Below are 15583 nucleotides of genomic sequence, written 5' to 3'. Positions count from 1 at the left end.
TCACGTCTAAGTCGACCCTCCAGGCTCAACTGTAGTTGCCAGAAACCCTTCCGCGGAAGCCCTGCCCCTGGCTGGAAATCAGGCCGGCTTCTCTGTGCCAAAGCGACTTAGGCCCTCCGGGCAGAGTGGGCCGTCCCATTCTCCCCGCGGGTGTGATTCCAAAGAGCAATCTTTCTGACTGTCTCCGGCTACACAACACAGCCTCTCAGATCCAGGTCCCTGGGGTAAATGAACAAAAGCCCCCTTTCAGAGGTTTACATCCCAACAAAAGCCAAATGGCCCCATGATATCTTGATTTTGCAAGATATAATGCAACATTCTTTCTTATAAATGATTTCTTCCTGGGAAGAAAGAAACATCCCTGAAAAACATACTTAGCAATTTTTATTTTCTTTCTTTTTTAAAAAAATATATTTTATTGATTTTTTACAGAGAGGAAGAGAGAGGGATAGAGAGTTAGAAACATCGATGAGAGAGAAACATCGATCAGCTGCCTCCTGCACCCCCCCCCCCCCCCCCAACTGGGGATGTGCCCGCAACCAAGGTACATGCCCTTGACCGGAATCGAACCTGGGACCCTTGAGTCCGCAGGCCGACGCTCTATCCACTGAGCCAAACCGGTTTCGGCAATTTTTATTTTCTTTCGTTCTATTTATTTTTTTTCTTAGCAATGCTTAAATAAACTTTAGACCCTGGCCTGGTAGCTCAGTAGCCAAGGGCCGGTTCAATCCCTCCCCCGCCCCCTCAGGGCACATACAAGATTCAACCAATGAATGCACAAATACGTCCAACAGCAAATCTGTCTCTCTCTTTTTCTCTCTCCCTTCCGCTCTCAAATCATCAATTAAAAACATTAAAAAAAAAACTTTAATGGGATCAAGTATTCTGGGAGTCACGCACCCACCTTAAGTGACGGAACCAAACTCCCCCCCCCCCTCCCCCGTAACAGTGACGAGCCCACCTCCCTCCCACCCCCTTTTCCTACAGGACCGCCCGGGGCTGTGCGCGCACCGGGGCCTCCGGTTGGGTTTCCGCCTCTCCCCTGTCTGTGCTGCTCTCAGCGTCTCTCCCGCGCCCTTGAGTGTCCCCCGGTTTCTCCCGTTTTCTCCGTCAGCGGGGTCCCCGAGGTCTCCTCGCCGCCCCAGCCCGACTCTGCGGGGCCCACGAGGTTTCCCCGCCCGCTGTGCACGGTCCCCTTCGTGCGGCCCGGCCCCGCGCCCGCGGCCCCTTTAAGGCGCGCCCCGCCCCGCCCCGCCCCCGCCCCCGCCCGCCCCGCCCCCGCCCCGCCCCCTTAAGGCGGGCCCGGCGCTCGCCCGTCCCCCGGGGTCGGGAGGGTGCACCCGGCTCCAAGGGCGCTGCCTGGGCTCAGTCCCCATCCGGCCGGCGCGATGGCGGGGGCCGCGCTGAGGGTCGCGGGGCGGCAGCTGAGCCAGCACCGCGGGGCGGGGGCGCCGGTCCTGCTGAGGCAGGTGAGCGCGGCGGGAGCGGGGCCGGGCCCGGGCGGCCGCCGGCGCCGAGGTCCCGGTGCTGTGATCCGGGAGGGACCTGGGGGCCCTGGGCTCGGGCCGGCTCCCGGTTCTTCACGGAGAGGGCGGGGGGACCTCCGGGGAAGCGGGGTCTCGGTACCCCGCCGGGCTCTGGGGGCTGGGGGGTTCTGCTTCTGGATCTTCGGGGGCCGCGTCCAGGCCGGGCTCCCCGGTGCTCGCGAGCGGGACTCTGCTCTGCGCTCTCACCGGCCCCCGCCCCTTCCCAGCTGTTCGAGCCCAAGAGCTGCACCTACACGTACCTCCTGGGCGACCGAGAGGCCCGCGAGGCCGTCCTGATCGACCCGGTTCTGGAGACGGCGCCTCGGGACGCCAAGCTGGTCCAGGAGCTGGGGCTGCGGCTGCTGTACGCCGGTCAGTCTGGCCGGACGCCCGCCGGGCCGGGGCGGGGGGGCGGCTGGGACCCCCCTGCCCTGTGCGCTCCTGGACCTGCTCCCCTGTCTCCCTCCAGTGAACACCCACTGCCACGCCGACCACGTCACGGGCTCGGGGCTGCTGCGCTCCCTGCTCCCCGGCTGCCGGTCCGTCATCTCCCGCCGCAGCGGGGCCCAGGCGGACCTGCACGTAGAGGACGGACAGGCCATCCGCTTCGGGCGCTTCGTGAGTTGGACGCTTCGTGAGTTGGAGGCTCGGGTCTGCGAGAGGGGGGTAGCCTGGGCTGCAGGGACGCGGGGCCTGGGTTCCGCACCCCCCGGAGTTTCACCTCTGGGAGCAGGCGGGGGCCCCTGGCTCTGGGTAGGTGTGTCTCTGGCCGAGCCCTTTAAGTCAACAGCACGTAGGGAGTTTCCTACAGCTCTGGGCAACTCCTTCGGCCTGGCATCTCCATCAAAGTTGATTGGGGGCTGAAGGCCAAGGCCAGGGCCGAGGGGGAGCCCAGCCCTGGCTTCTGAGAGCCACCGTTGGAGGAAGTAGCATCCTGTTGCTCAGGACGAGGGTGAGGCCAGCGAGGGCCTAGGGTGCACCGTTGAAGGAGGCACTCACTCTCACGGTCAGCACCTTGGGCCCTGGCAGGCTAGCTCAGTTGGTTAGAGCATCCTCTCCATACACCAAGGTTAAGTTCAGTCCCAGGTCAGGGCACATACAAGAATCAATCAGCCCTAACCAGTTTGGCTCAGTGGATAGAGCGTCGGCCTGCGTACTCAAGGGTCCCAGGTTCGATTCCGGTCAAGGGCATGTACCCTGGTTGCGGGCACATCCCCAGGTGGGCTTGTGCAGGAGGCAGCTGATCGATGTTTCTCTCTCATCGATGTTTCTAACTCTCTATCCCTCTCCCTTCCTCTCTGTAAAAAATCAATAATATATATATATATTTTTAAAAAGAATCAATCAATGAATGCATCAGTAAGTGGAAAAACAAATCAATGTTTCTCTCTCTCTCTCAAATTAATAATTTTTTTTAAAGAGTCAGCACCGCCCTGACCAGTTTGGCTCAGTGGATAGAGTGTCGGCCTGCGGACTGAAAGGTCCCGGGTTCGATTCCGGTCCAGGGCATGTACCTTGGTTGCGGGCACATCCCCAGTGGGGGGTGTGCAGGAGGCAGCTGATCGATGTTTCTCTCTCATCAATGTTTCTGACTTTCTATCCCTCTCCCTTCCTCTCTGTAAAATCAATAAAATATATTTAAAAAAAAAAGAGTCAGCATCTTTTGGTGAACTTCCTTCTTGAATGTTGCACCCCAGGCGCCCCAGGCACCGTCTACTAGCTTCCCTCACCCTGGCCCCAGCCCTGCTATTGCTTCACACCAGAATGATCTCTGAAGGCTCCTTCCTGCCTGTCCTTCCTTCACCACAGGCACCATCAGCAGGTTTCTGGCCATAATGGCAACCCAGGGTTAATGTGGAGGGCGGGAGGGTGCTGGGGGAGTTGCCCTCAGAGAACTGGCAGGGCTTTTTTTCTGATCGGAGTCGCCAAAGATACAGAGAATTTGGCTGAACCTGGGGACAGAATGTCAGGTGACAGGGTGAGTAATCAGCCTCCAGATTAGGGGATTTTGCTAAATGGAGAGAGTTTGAGTCAGAGCATTCAGCAGAAAGGAGGGCTGTGTGTGGGATCAGAAGATTTAGCTATAATGGTTATAGCCTCTTTATTTCAAGCCTTTTTCTGAAAGCAGGTAAACAAAATGCATTGTACATTTATGGACACTGTACACAATAGCCAGGTGCTACAATGCATCTCTTGGGTTGAGAAGTCTTAGAAGAGGGAGAAATGGTCAGATTTTGTGTCAAGAGCAGCCCGTTGTTAAATGAATGAGGTTTTCAACGAATGAAGGTTGAAGGGTTTAGCCAGGTAGATTTAGCTTCAGCATTTGCTGTTTTAAGCAGCTTTAGTGACTTAATTCATTAATCATCTGATTCACCCATTAAAAGTATACAATTCAATGACTTAGTGTAATCACAGAGTTGTGCAAATGTCACCACAATTAATTTTTGAGTATTTCATCATTCAAAACGAAATCCCATACCCCTTAGCTGTCATCTCAGCCCCTCCCTCCTTTCATCCCTACAGCCTTAAGCAACCATTCATCTACTTTCTGTCTATAGCTTTGACTATTCTGGACTTTTCATAGAAATGGAATCAGACAATATGTGGCCTTAAGTGACTGGCTTCTGTCACTGATCATAATGTTTTTAAGGTTCATCCATGTTGTAGCATAGCCCTGGCACGTGGTTGAGTTCTTCCTGTGCACCGAAATGGTCCAGGTCTGGATTCCTGGTCAGGGCAATGCCCAGGTTTTGAGTTTGATCTCAGATAGGGGCATGTACAGGAGGCAACGGATCAATGTTTCTCATTTTCTCTCCCCCTCTCCCTTCCTTTCTCTCTAAAAATCAATAAAAGCATGTCCTCGGATGAGGACTAACAAACAAACAGAGAGACAGAAAACATGTTGTAGCATATATCAGTGTTTCATTTCTTTTTTTAAATCTTCATTTGAGCATATGATTATTGGTTTTGAGAGAGAGAGAGAGAGAGAGAGAGAGAGAGAGAGAGAGAGAGAGAAACATCAATGTGTGAGAGAACATCAATTTGTTGCCTTCCATACTTGCCCTGACCAGGAATGGAACCTGCAACCCTTTGGTGCACAGAATGATGCTCCAGCCAACTCAGTCACACCAGCCAGGGCCCCTTCCTTCCTCCCTCCCTTCCTTCCTTCCTTCCTTCCTTCCTTCCTTCCTTCCTTCCTTCCTTCCTTCCTTCCTTCCTTTCCTTCTTTCTTTTTTGTTAATCTTCACCTCTTGAAAATCAATGTTTTCCCATTGATTTTTAGAGAGAGTGGAAGGAATGGGGAGAGACACAGAGAGAGAAACATCGATGTGAGAGAGACATATCAATTGATTGCCTCCTGCATCCACCCTTACCAGGTTGAGCCTGCAACCTGGGTACGTGCCCTTGACCAGAATCAAACCTGGGACCCTTCAGTTCATAGGCTGACGCTCTATCCATTGAGCCAAACCAGCTAGGGCTTCTTCTTCTTCTTTTTTAAAAAAATATATTTTTATTGATTTCAGAGAGGAAAGGAGAGGGAGAGATAGAAACATCAATGATGAGAGAGAATCATTGACCAGCTGCCTCCTGCACACCTCCTATTGGGGATCAAGCCCACATCCCGGGCATGTGCCCTTGACCAGAATTGAACCCGGGATCCTTAAATCCAAAGGCCAATGCTCTATCCTCTTAGCCAAACCAGCTAGGGCATACGGCTTCTTTTTATTGTTATCTAATATTCCATTGTTTCGATATACTACATTTTATACATCAATTTATTAGTCAATAGACATTTGCGTTGTTTCCATTTTTTGGCTATTTTGAATAATGCTGCTATGAATAATCATGTACAAGTTTTTGTGTGGACATGTGCTTTCATTTTCTTTGGGTATATACTAGGATAAAATTGCTGGATCATATGCTAACACTACGTTTAACAGTTTGAGGAAATGCCAGACCGTTATCCAAAATGGCTGCATCATTGTATGTTCCCACCAGGAAAGGGTTCCCGTTCCTCCCCATCCTTGTCAACACCTGTTATTATATGTCATATGAATACTGAGCATTTTGTTATTGGTTTTCACCTGAGTTCTTTTACACCTTTAGAGATGGGCACACTTTTTTTCTCTCCCTTATTTTTCCTCCCCCTACGTTTGTTGTTGTTGTTGTTAATCCTCACCGGACGATATTTTTTTTCCATTGATTTTTAGACAGAGTGTAAGGGAGGGGAAGAGACAGAGAGAGAGAGAAACATCGATGTGAGAGAGATACATTGCTTGGTTGCCTCTTGCATGTGCCCTGACCAGGGCCAGGATGAGCCCGCAACTGAGATATGTGCCCTTGACTGGAATAGAACCCGAGACCTTTTATTCTTTTTATTTTTTTTTAATATATTTTATTGATTTATTACAGAGAGGAAGGGAGAGGGATAGAGAGTTAGAAACACCGATGAGAGAGAAACATCGATCAGCTGCCTCTTGCACACCCCCTACTGGGGATGTGCCCGCAACCAAGGTACATGCCCTTGACCGGAATCGAACCTGGGACCCCTCAGTCCACAGTCCGACGCTCCATCCACTGAGCCAAACCGGTCAGGGCCCGAGACCCTTTATTCTGAGGGCCGATGCTCTATATCCACGGAGCCAGGCGGCTAGGGCTATCCACACCCGCCCCCCCCCCCCATTTATTTATTTATTTTCTCACCCCAGGATATATTTCCATTGCTTTTTAGAGAGAGGGAAAGAGAGAGGGAAAGATAGAGAGAAACATTGATGTGAGAGGAACATCGATTGGTTGCCTCCTGCACAAGCCTTGACCAGGACCCAGACTGGGGAGGAGCCTGCAACCAAGGTATGTGCCCTTGACCGGAATCGAACCCGGGACCCTTGGGTCCGCAGGCCGATGATCTGTCCACTGAGCCAAACCAGCCAGGGCGCCCCGCCCACTTTTTAGAATTGAGTTGTAACATACATATAATACAGTACCAAGTGCACATGTGCAGCTTGGTACATTTTTACATGTTTGCACTTGAGTATCCACCGCCCAGATGCAGATATAAAACATGCCCAACACCACAGGAGGCTTCCTTGTCCTCTCTCTGGCATTGACACCTCACCAAGGGATCATTCTTCTGTCTCAATCTTAGATTAGTTCCGCTTACTCTGGGCCTTATAGCCAGGAATCATACAGTGTGTACTCTTTTGTGCCTGGCTTTTTTCTTTCTTCGTCTTATTTTTAAAAAATTTATTTTTACTGACTTTTAGAGCGAGAGGAAGAGAGAGGGACAGCGAGGTAGAAACATCTATGAGAGAGAAACACCATTGATCGGCTGCCTCCTGCATGTCCCTCACTGGGGATCAAGCCCGCAACCCAGGCATGTGCCCTCACCAGGAATCGAACCAGCAACTCTTGGTTCCTGGATTGACTCTCAACCACTGACCCATACCAGCTGGGCTTCTCGTATTTAATTTAAAAAAAAAAATCCTTAACTGAGGGTATTTTTCCCATTGATTTCTAGAAAGAGTGGAAGGGAGAGGGGGGAGAGAGATAGAGAGAGAGGTGAGAGAGACACATCAATTGGTTGCTCCTTACACATGCCCCTACTGGGGTTGAAGAACCTGTATCCGAGGTACGTGCCCTTGACTGGGAATCAAACCCGAGACCCTTCCGTCTGCAGGCCAATGCGCCAACCACTGAGCACCTGGCCAGGGCTGGGCTTATTTCGCTGTACATGATGTTGCATATGGTTATAATTCTTTCCTTCTGTTGCTGTATAGCAGGGGCTGATAAACTTTTTCTGTAAAGGACCAGATAGTAAATATTTTCGGTTGGCAGGTCATATGGTCTCTGTTGTAACTACTCAATTCTCCTGTTGGCATGAAAGCAGCCATAGATGATGCTTTCTTACCAAATGAATAAGCATGCCTGTTTTCCAGTAAAACTTTATTTATGGCCACTGACATTTTAATGTCAACAATTTTCATGTGCAATGAAATAATCAGTCTTACTTTTATTTTTTTCAACCATGAAAAAATGTATCAACCATTCTTAGCTTTCAGACCTTACGAAAGCAGGTGGCAGGCCCAATGCATCGGCCATAGCTTACCAACCCGGATATAGAATATTTCATGGTGTGAATTTACGACACGGTATCCATTCTCCTTTTGATGGCTGCTTGCAGTTTTAGGCTATTATGAATAGTTCTGCTTTGAAGATTCTTGTACAAATCTCTTGGTCAATATTACCCTCGATTCCAAGGAGTGGACTTGCTGGGTCACAGAACTGACACATGTTTAACTTTAGTAGAAACTGCCCAATAGTTAATTTTATTTATGTATTTGTTTATTTGTTTATTTATATTAATTTCAGAGAGGAAGGGAGAGGAAGGGAGAGAGAGAGAGAAACATCAATGATCAGAGAGAATCATTGATGGGCTGCCCCCTGCACGCCCCCTACTGGGGATCAAATCCGAAACCCAGGCATGTGTCCTTGACCTGAATCGAACCTGGGACCCTTCAGTCTGCAGGCAGATACTCTATCCACTGAGCCAAACCAGCTAGGGCTATCCTCAAATATTTTATGAAAAATTTGAAGCATACAGACAAGTTGAAAAAATTTCACAGCTTCCACCTCTATCCATCCATCACTTCATATTATTTTGTTTCCACAAAAAAGAAGGTTTAGCCTTGGCCGGTGTGGCTCAGTTGGTTGGAATGTTGTCCTCTGCACTGAAAGGTCTTGGGTTCGATTCCTAGTCAGGACACATACCTAGGTTGTGGGTTCGATCCCCGGTCTGGGTATGTACAACAGGCAATCAATCGATAGATCTATCTCACATTGATTCTTTTTTCTCTCTCCCTTCCTCCTTCTCAAAAAAAAAAAATCAATTACAAAAGGTTTAACTGATGGGGGCTCGGAGTATTTAGCTACAATGGGAAATGATACTTTGGGTTTTTGAGTAGAGAGGGCATAGAAAAAATGCATGGTTATACCAAGATCAAATACTTGAAGAATGGAGCAAAAGAAGACACTTAGACCAAGGGAAAAGAAGCCGAGAGCTTACTTGCCACCAGGGGGCAGTGTGAGCCATAGGAACTGCAAGGTGAGTGCGCTGCGGGCTTGCGCTGATCCCCTTTGAGAGTGGATTAGCTGATGGAAGTAGTTTCAGAAGTTAGATCATTAGAAACATATTTTTTCCTGACAATTGCTTCCCTGAATTAAGTGTGGGGATTTACATAATGAGGACTCCCTGGGCTGGCATCCAGGATCCTTTTTTTTAAAAAAAAATATATTCTATTGATTTTTTTTTTTTACCGAGAGGAAGGGAGAAGGATAGAGAGTCAGAAACATGGATGAGAGAGAAACATCGATCAGCCGCCTCATGCATACCCCCCACTGGGGATGTGCCCACAACCAAGGCACATGCTCCTGACCAGAATCGAACCCGGGACCTTTCAGTCTGCAGGCCGATGCTCTATCCACTGAGCCAAACAGGTCAGGACATGTCCAGGATTCTTAATGGCAGTATTAGAAGTGGCTTTGGTAGATCAGAAAGCGTGCACATTTGAGATGACAGACACTGCTAAATTGTCCTCTAACAGGACTATATGAGTTGTACCCACATCCCAGGAAATGTAAACGCTGTCCTCAAACACCCTAAGCAACTGACAGTTGCCAGTCTGGTAGGTGAAAAATAAAGATTTTTAAATTTAACTCTCCCCCTTCCTTTTAAGGAGAGTAAACATCTTTCACATGTTGTTTTTTGACTATTTGTTTCCTCTCCCATGAATTGCCTGTTTTTTTCTTTTGCCCATTTTCTTTTGGGGGTTCTTATTGATGCTTAGGAGCTGTTTATACATGCTGCTACATGTCTCTGAGGTTCTTTTTAGTCTTTTAACTCTGATTTTGTTCTTTTCTATAGTGAAGTTAAACTATGTGGCCACATCTGTTACCATTTTTTCTTATGGCCTATGAATTTCCTGTCATGCTTAGAAAAACCTTTCCTACCTCAAGATTTTATATATATATATTCTCCTATATATATTTCCAGAATTTTAATTTTTTTGTGTTTAGATATTTAGTGTATCCTGAGTTTTGTGTTTTATTTTTAACTATAAAGTTGCATGTTCACTATTTTTTTTAAAAAAAAAAAAGGTTGATATAAGCCCTGCCTGGGTAGCTCAGTTGGTTGGAGTGTTTGTCCCAACAAGCCAAGGTTGTGGGTTCGATCTCTGGTCAGGGCACATGCCCAGGTTGTGGGCTGGATACCCTGTAGGGGGCGTGCAGGAGTCAGCTGGTCGATAATTCTCTCTCATCATTGATGTTTCTGTCTGTCTCTGTCTCTCCCTCTGTCTTCCTCTTCCTTCCTCTCTGAAATCAATAAAAATATATTTAAGTAAAGAATCAACCAATAAATGCATAAACAAGTGGAAAAACGAATTGATGTTTTTGTTGTTTCTTTCTCTCTCTCTCAAATCAATCAATAAAAAAGGATGTTATAGGAAAAGTCTAAAGAACAAACCATATATTTAGAGTTAATTAATACATTCTTAAAGATAATACTGTATAGGGGCTTCGTAACCTGCTTTTTGCACTTACTGGATACTAAACATATTTTTGTGTCATTAAATATTTGTGTATATTATCGTTAAATTTTATTTTAATGGTAATTTTTAGTGACTTGTTAGCATTCTATGTTTATATTAGTATGTTTATCTTTTCCTGATTGATTTGCAAGACCTGTTTGTGTATGAAGGATACTGACCATGTGGTATGTGAGTTGCAAATGTAGTCCCCAGCTTGTTTATTCCCTTTGGATTTTGTTTAGCGTGTTTTTGACATTGCAAAACTTCAAATTGATTTAAGTCAAACCATTGATCTTGTCCATAACCATGTGTGACTTTAGGGATCAGATTTGCATGTTCTTCCCTGACCAGAGGTCATATATGCATTTGTACTTTCGTGGCTGTCACAGTTTTATGGTTTATTTTCTCGCCTTTAATCCATTTGGAGTTTATGCTGGTGTGAGGTTTGAGCCTGGAAATCTAACTTTTTACAAAATAGGTAATCTAGAGGTGACCCTGGGGTGGGGCGGGGCTCCTGGGGTCAGTTGCGCCACGAGGGCAGACCATTGGCTTCTGGGTGACTGTCTGTACTTTCCCTCCCTGGCAGGCCTTGGAGATCCGGGCCAGCCCCGGCCACACCCCGGGCTGTGTCACCTTCGTCCTGAATGATCACAGCATGGCCTTCACTGGAGATGCCCTGCTCATCCGAGGGTGTGGGCGGACGGACTTCCAGCAAGGTCCCAGGCCCCTTTCCTCAACCTGAGGTCTTAGTGTAGTTATGTGTGTGCCAGGGTTTTAAGTATCAGAAGAATGAATGAAGGAATGTTAAACTCTTAAGGAGTCAGGGTTAAACTCAAGGCATTTAGCTGCTGGAGTGGAGGGGGGAGAGTTAGATTCAGGGGTTAGCTGATGAGAGAACAGTTAGGTCGAGGGGGTTAGCTGTTAGGGGACAGGTAGATTCAGGGGTGTGTTAATTATCTATTGCTGGGAAAGAAATTACTCCAGAGCTGAGTGGCTTACCATTTATTATCTCACAGAGTGTCTGAGAGTGTGGACGCTGGGGCAGCTTAGCTGGGTGGTTTTGGCTCAGGATCTCCCAGGAGGTTGCAGTCAAGCTATGGGCTTGGGCTTCAGTCATCTGAAGGCTCGCCTGTGGCTGGAGGATCTGCTTCCATGAGGCTCACTCAGATAGCTGGCTAGCTGGCCCTGGCTCTGGGCAGGCGTCCTCAGTTCCTCCCCGAGTGGACCTCTTTGTGGGGCTAAGTATTGTTACGGCAACATGACAGCCGGATTCTCCCTAAAGGGATGTTATGAGAGAGAGAGAGAGAGGCCCTAATTTTTTTAAATGACCTAGTTTCCTAAGTTAACTCTCATTTCTGCAATAATTTATTTATGAGATGCAAGTCCCTTATCCAAACCACTAAATCAAGGTGAAGGGAATTCATGTTACATTTTTTTTAGCGTGTCGAAGAGTTTGTGGACATATTTTAAAACCCCATAAGGGGTTTAGCTGCTGGCGGGGTGGGGGGCATGCGGGGTTTGATTCGGGAGTTTAGCTGCTAGGAAACTGGTAGTCAGTGCTCTGATTGCTTGGGGGCCGTGTCACATTCGGGTTTGGCTTCTGGGGGACTTAGATTCAGGAGTTTCACTGTGGAAAGGGGGTTTCAGAATCTCAGGGTTTGGCTGATCTTTGGTGTGTGTGTGTATGTGTGTGTGTGAATGTGGGGTTGACAGCAGATTGGGTGGATTTAGCTGCCTTTTGGGAGGAGGGCGAAACTGGATGAGATGGGAAAGACAGAGCCATGTTGAGCTGGCAGTGGGTAACTTTCTTCCTCTCCCCTCTCTCCTTTTCCCTCCATCTCTGACTCGGTCTTTTTCTCTCAGAGGCTCCTATTCTCTTTCTCCACTCCCAAAGCAGTCATGAAATGGAAGGGTTTAGGCTGAGATGAAAGGTGGAAGAACATTCCAGAGAGGCTCTCCCCGCCCCAGCTGAGGACGCAGGGCTCCTTGTGGGAACCATGGCGCCATCCTCCTCCATGGCCTCATGCCTTCAGTGCCTTCCATCTTCCCCGCCCAGACCCTTTCTTGCCACCCCCAGAGTGAGGCCCAGTCCCTTGGTGCTTCAGGGTCTCATCCCAACCTTACCTACAGCCGTGCTGAATTTGTCACCATTCTCCAATTGTTTGTACATGCTGTTCCACCTGCCTAGAATACCCTTCCCGCTTCTTCTCTACCTAGATAAAGGGGTCCTGGCAGGAAATGAGGTTTTAGCTACCTCCCACCTTTTTCTTAAGGGAAGGGGTTCAGGGGCCTCTCTTTCTTGTCCTCTTGATCCACTGACCTCTGAGCTTTCCCTCCCCAGGCTGTGCTAAGACCTTGTACCGCTCAGTCCACGAAAAGATCTTCACGCTTCCAGGAGACTGTCTGATCTACCCTGCCCATGATTACCACGGTGAGGGCTTCCTGGAGGAGGTGTGGGACCTACATAATTTACTACTGTTTGACCGGGAGCCCGAATCCTCTGGGGCATGGGACTACAATTCCCAGAGATTCCTCTGGCCAAACGACGGTCATGTGCTTCTGTGTACTGAGTGTGGATGTAGAAACCACAAGTCCTAGAATTCCGGGGCGCATGGGTTTTCCTGGGACCTCTTTCTAGAGCCTAGGGGACTGTGAGAAACGACATTTCCCATATTGCCTGTTGAGGAGGGATAGCAATTTCAGGAACAAACCAGGCCAAAGAGGCACCCCAAAGCCTCCTGGGAAATGTAGTCCTGGGAGGCCAGAGGCACCAAAGGATGGACATTCCTCTCCCTCTCTTGGCCACTAGGGCTCACAGTGTCCACTGTGGAGGAGGAGCGGACTTTGAACCCTCGGCTCACCCTCAGCTGTGAGGAGTTTGTCAAGGTCATGGACAACCTGAACTTGCCCAAGCCTAAGCAGATAGGTGAGCAGTTGGGAACCTGGTTTCCTGGGTCTGAGGGAGGAGGGGCTGGGGGCCTGGACTCCTGGGTCTGAGGGAGGAGGGGCTGGAGGCCTGGACTCCCGGGTCTGAGGGAGGAGGAGGCTTAGGGCCAGAACTCTAGTTTTCCAAAGAGGGCCCTTAGGATTTCTGGGTCCCATTTAAGCTTGAGGGGAGGGCACCTCCTGGGGCCCCTTGGTTTCACCCTTGGTTTCTTCCTTTCAGACGTTGCTGTTCCAGCTAACATGCGCTGTGGGGTCCAGACCCCCCCTTCCTGACGTTATCTCTGCCAGGTGCTCACAGCCATTAAAAATGAATGCACTAATGGGGTGAGGGGAGAGGTGCCAGCACTGGAGCCTCCCTCTTCCCCTCCCTCACCTGCCCTCAAACTTCTTAAATAAAAAAATAAAAAAATATATATTTTTTGCTGTGAATCTGACTTCTGTCTGTTTTCTGGGGGAACCATTTGGGCTTCTGGGTGGAGGTGCTTGGAGGGGGGTTAGTTCTGGTCCCTGGAGAGGCCAGAGAGCAGGGCAGGGTGAAGGTCCAGAGAGCCCCAAGGAGGAGATGTTTTAACTCACAAGGGCAGAAGCAAACAGATCCCTGGGCAGGGCTTCTCGCTCCTTGGGTTAGAACACCATCCTGAGTTTGAGCCATTTCCCTCTGTGAGACCCAGGATAAGGCAATTCTCTTCTCCAGGCCTCAACTTTCTCATCTGTAAAATGAGTCCATTTGTGTGAGGTCCTTGGCACAGTGTTAACCACTATTTTCTTTTAAAGGAAGATAAAGATGTTTTTTTTGTTTTGTTTTTTTTTAGTGAAAATGTTAGCACTGTAAGATATGGGATACAGGACAATAGTTGATATTAGATTTAAAAATAAGTTTGACAAGAGGAGCCACAATGAGAAGTTGACATTTGCAATTTAAGTGCTCAGTTATTTAAGATGCCCAGGAAATCTAATCTGTGTGATGGACACAGGCTGACTCCTGTGTTCTAGTGACAAGCAGTGGATGATCATCTGTTATAAACTACTAGAGGCCCGGTGCATGAAATTTGTGCGGGGGGGGGGGGGATCCCCTCAGCCCATCCTGGACCCTCTCCAATCTGGGACCCCTCGGGGGAAGTCTGACTGCCGGTTTTGGCTTGCTCCCAGGGATTGGGCCAAAACCGGTAGTCAGACATCCCTCTCACAATCCAGGACCACTGACTTCTAACTGCGTACCTGCCAGCCTGATCACCCCTAACCACCTCTGCCTACCAGCCTGATGGCTCCTAACTGCCCCCCCTGCTAGCCTGGTTACCCCCAACTGCCCCCCTCTGCCTGCCTGGTTGCCCCTAACTGCCCCCCCCCCCCCGCCAGCCTGGTTGCCCCATAAGTGCCCCTCCTGCCAGCCTGGTTGCCCCCAACTGCACCCCCCGCCCCCCCGTCAGCCTGATCGCCCCCAACAGCCCCCCCTGCTGGCCTGGTTACTCCTCACTGCCTCCCTCTGCTGGCCTGGTTGCCCCTCACTGCCCCCCATGCCGGCCTGGTTGCCCCATGCAGCCTGCTGTTTGGTTGTTCCTGTGAGGGCTTTGTGACCAATTTGCATATTACCCTTTTATTAGTATAGATAGGTGGAAAGAAGCGGATTTCTTAATCATTTGAAATTGAGCTGATGAATCTCTGGGAAATTGTTTTAAGGTCAAGGTTTTCAAACGAAGCCATAGGACTTTTGCCAGCACAATGGATGACAGCAGCCATAGAATGCCCACCCTAACCACACCCACTGATCTGTCCTAGGCCCCCAGAGTACGAGGACAGCCACGCCCTGGCCTCCATAGCTGCAACACCCACCACCAGGGCCTCCCAAGTAGTTTCCATCACAGATGCAGCATAGAATCTTGGGAGGTGAGGATGAGTGTGAGCTATTATTGTCACTATTGTGTGGAATGACCTTCCAGGCACTTCCTGGCTTGGAGTGACAGTAGGCCTAATGGTTGAGACCACAGACCTTCCAGAGAACCTATCTGGCGCTGACATTAAGAACGTGGATAGACTTTGGGTCCACTTGTGCCTCTCCGCCTCAGTTTCCCCACTATAAAGTGGAGACAGACATCTCTTCCTCACTCGGTGGCTGTGAGGGTGAACTTAAATGACCATAACGTGTGTACAAAGTTTTAGCACAGCTCCTGACATCCAATAACACTTTCTCACACACCAGGTATTTTCCTGTTTTTGCCCAGAGAGGAAAGGGTCTGGCCCATGCACCTTTAACCTCTCTCTTCCACCCCATAGCAAAGTGGGGCGGGGGTGGGGGGGCACACTTCCCCTTGTTTCTGGGCGGGTCTCTGACTCAGCTCAGGGCACCCCCTTACCCTTGCCCAGCTCCCCAAACCGGTCAGGGCCCTTCTAAAGGGCTCATTAGAGGGGAGAGGCCCCTCTCTGCATTCCCTTCTTCCTTTCAGGATTCCCAGGGTCTGGGCATTAGGGAGGCACTTATACAAATGTGACCGAGACACCTGGCCCTCCCAGGGGCAGGAATGGGGGCGC

At 49.3% G+C, this 15583-nt stretch overlaps 1 protein-coding gene across 1 annotated transcript; it reads left to right on the top strand.

Annotated features, from left to right (window-relative positions):
* The first annotated feature begins 1325 nt into the window (after positions 1-1325).
* Positions 1326-13475, top strand: ETHE1 (ETHE1 persulfide dioxygenase). The gene is made up of 7 exons (XM_079759441.1): positions 1326-1469; positions 1754-1898; positions 1996-2144; positions 10698-10827; positions 12453-12542; positions 12921-13037; positions 13278-13475. Exons 1-7 carry the CDS (start codon positions 1389-1391, stop codon positions 13328-13330), a joined length of 765 nt encoding a protein of 254 aa, XP_079615567.1. The 5' UTR covers positions 1326-1388; the 3' UTR covers positions 13331-13475.
* The last annotated feature ends 2108 nt before the right edge of the window (positions 13476-15583 follow it).

This window comes from Cnephaeus nilssonii, assembly GCF_951640355.1.
Source record: "Cnephaeus nilssonii genome assembly, chromosome: 20".
NCBI classification, from domain to species: Eukaryota; Metazoa; Chordata; class Mammalia; order Chiroptera; family Vespertilionidae; genus Cnephaeus; species Cnephaeus nilssonii.
The sequence above is the reverse complement of the archived record's forward strand: the minus strand, read 5'-3'. Positions and strand labels throughout refer to the sequence as shown.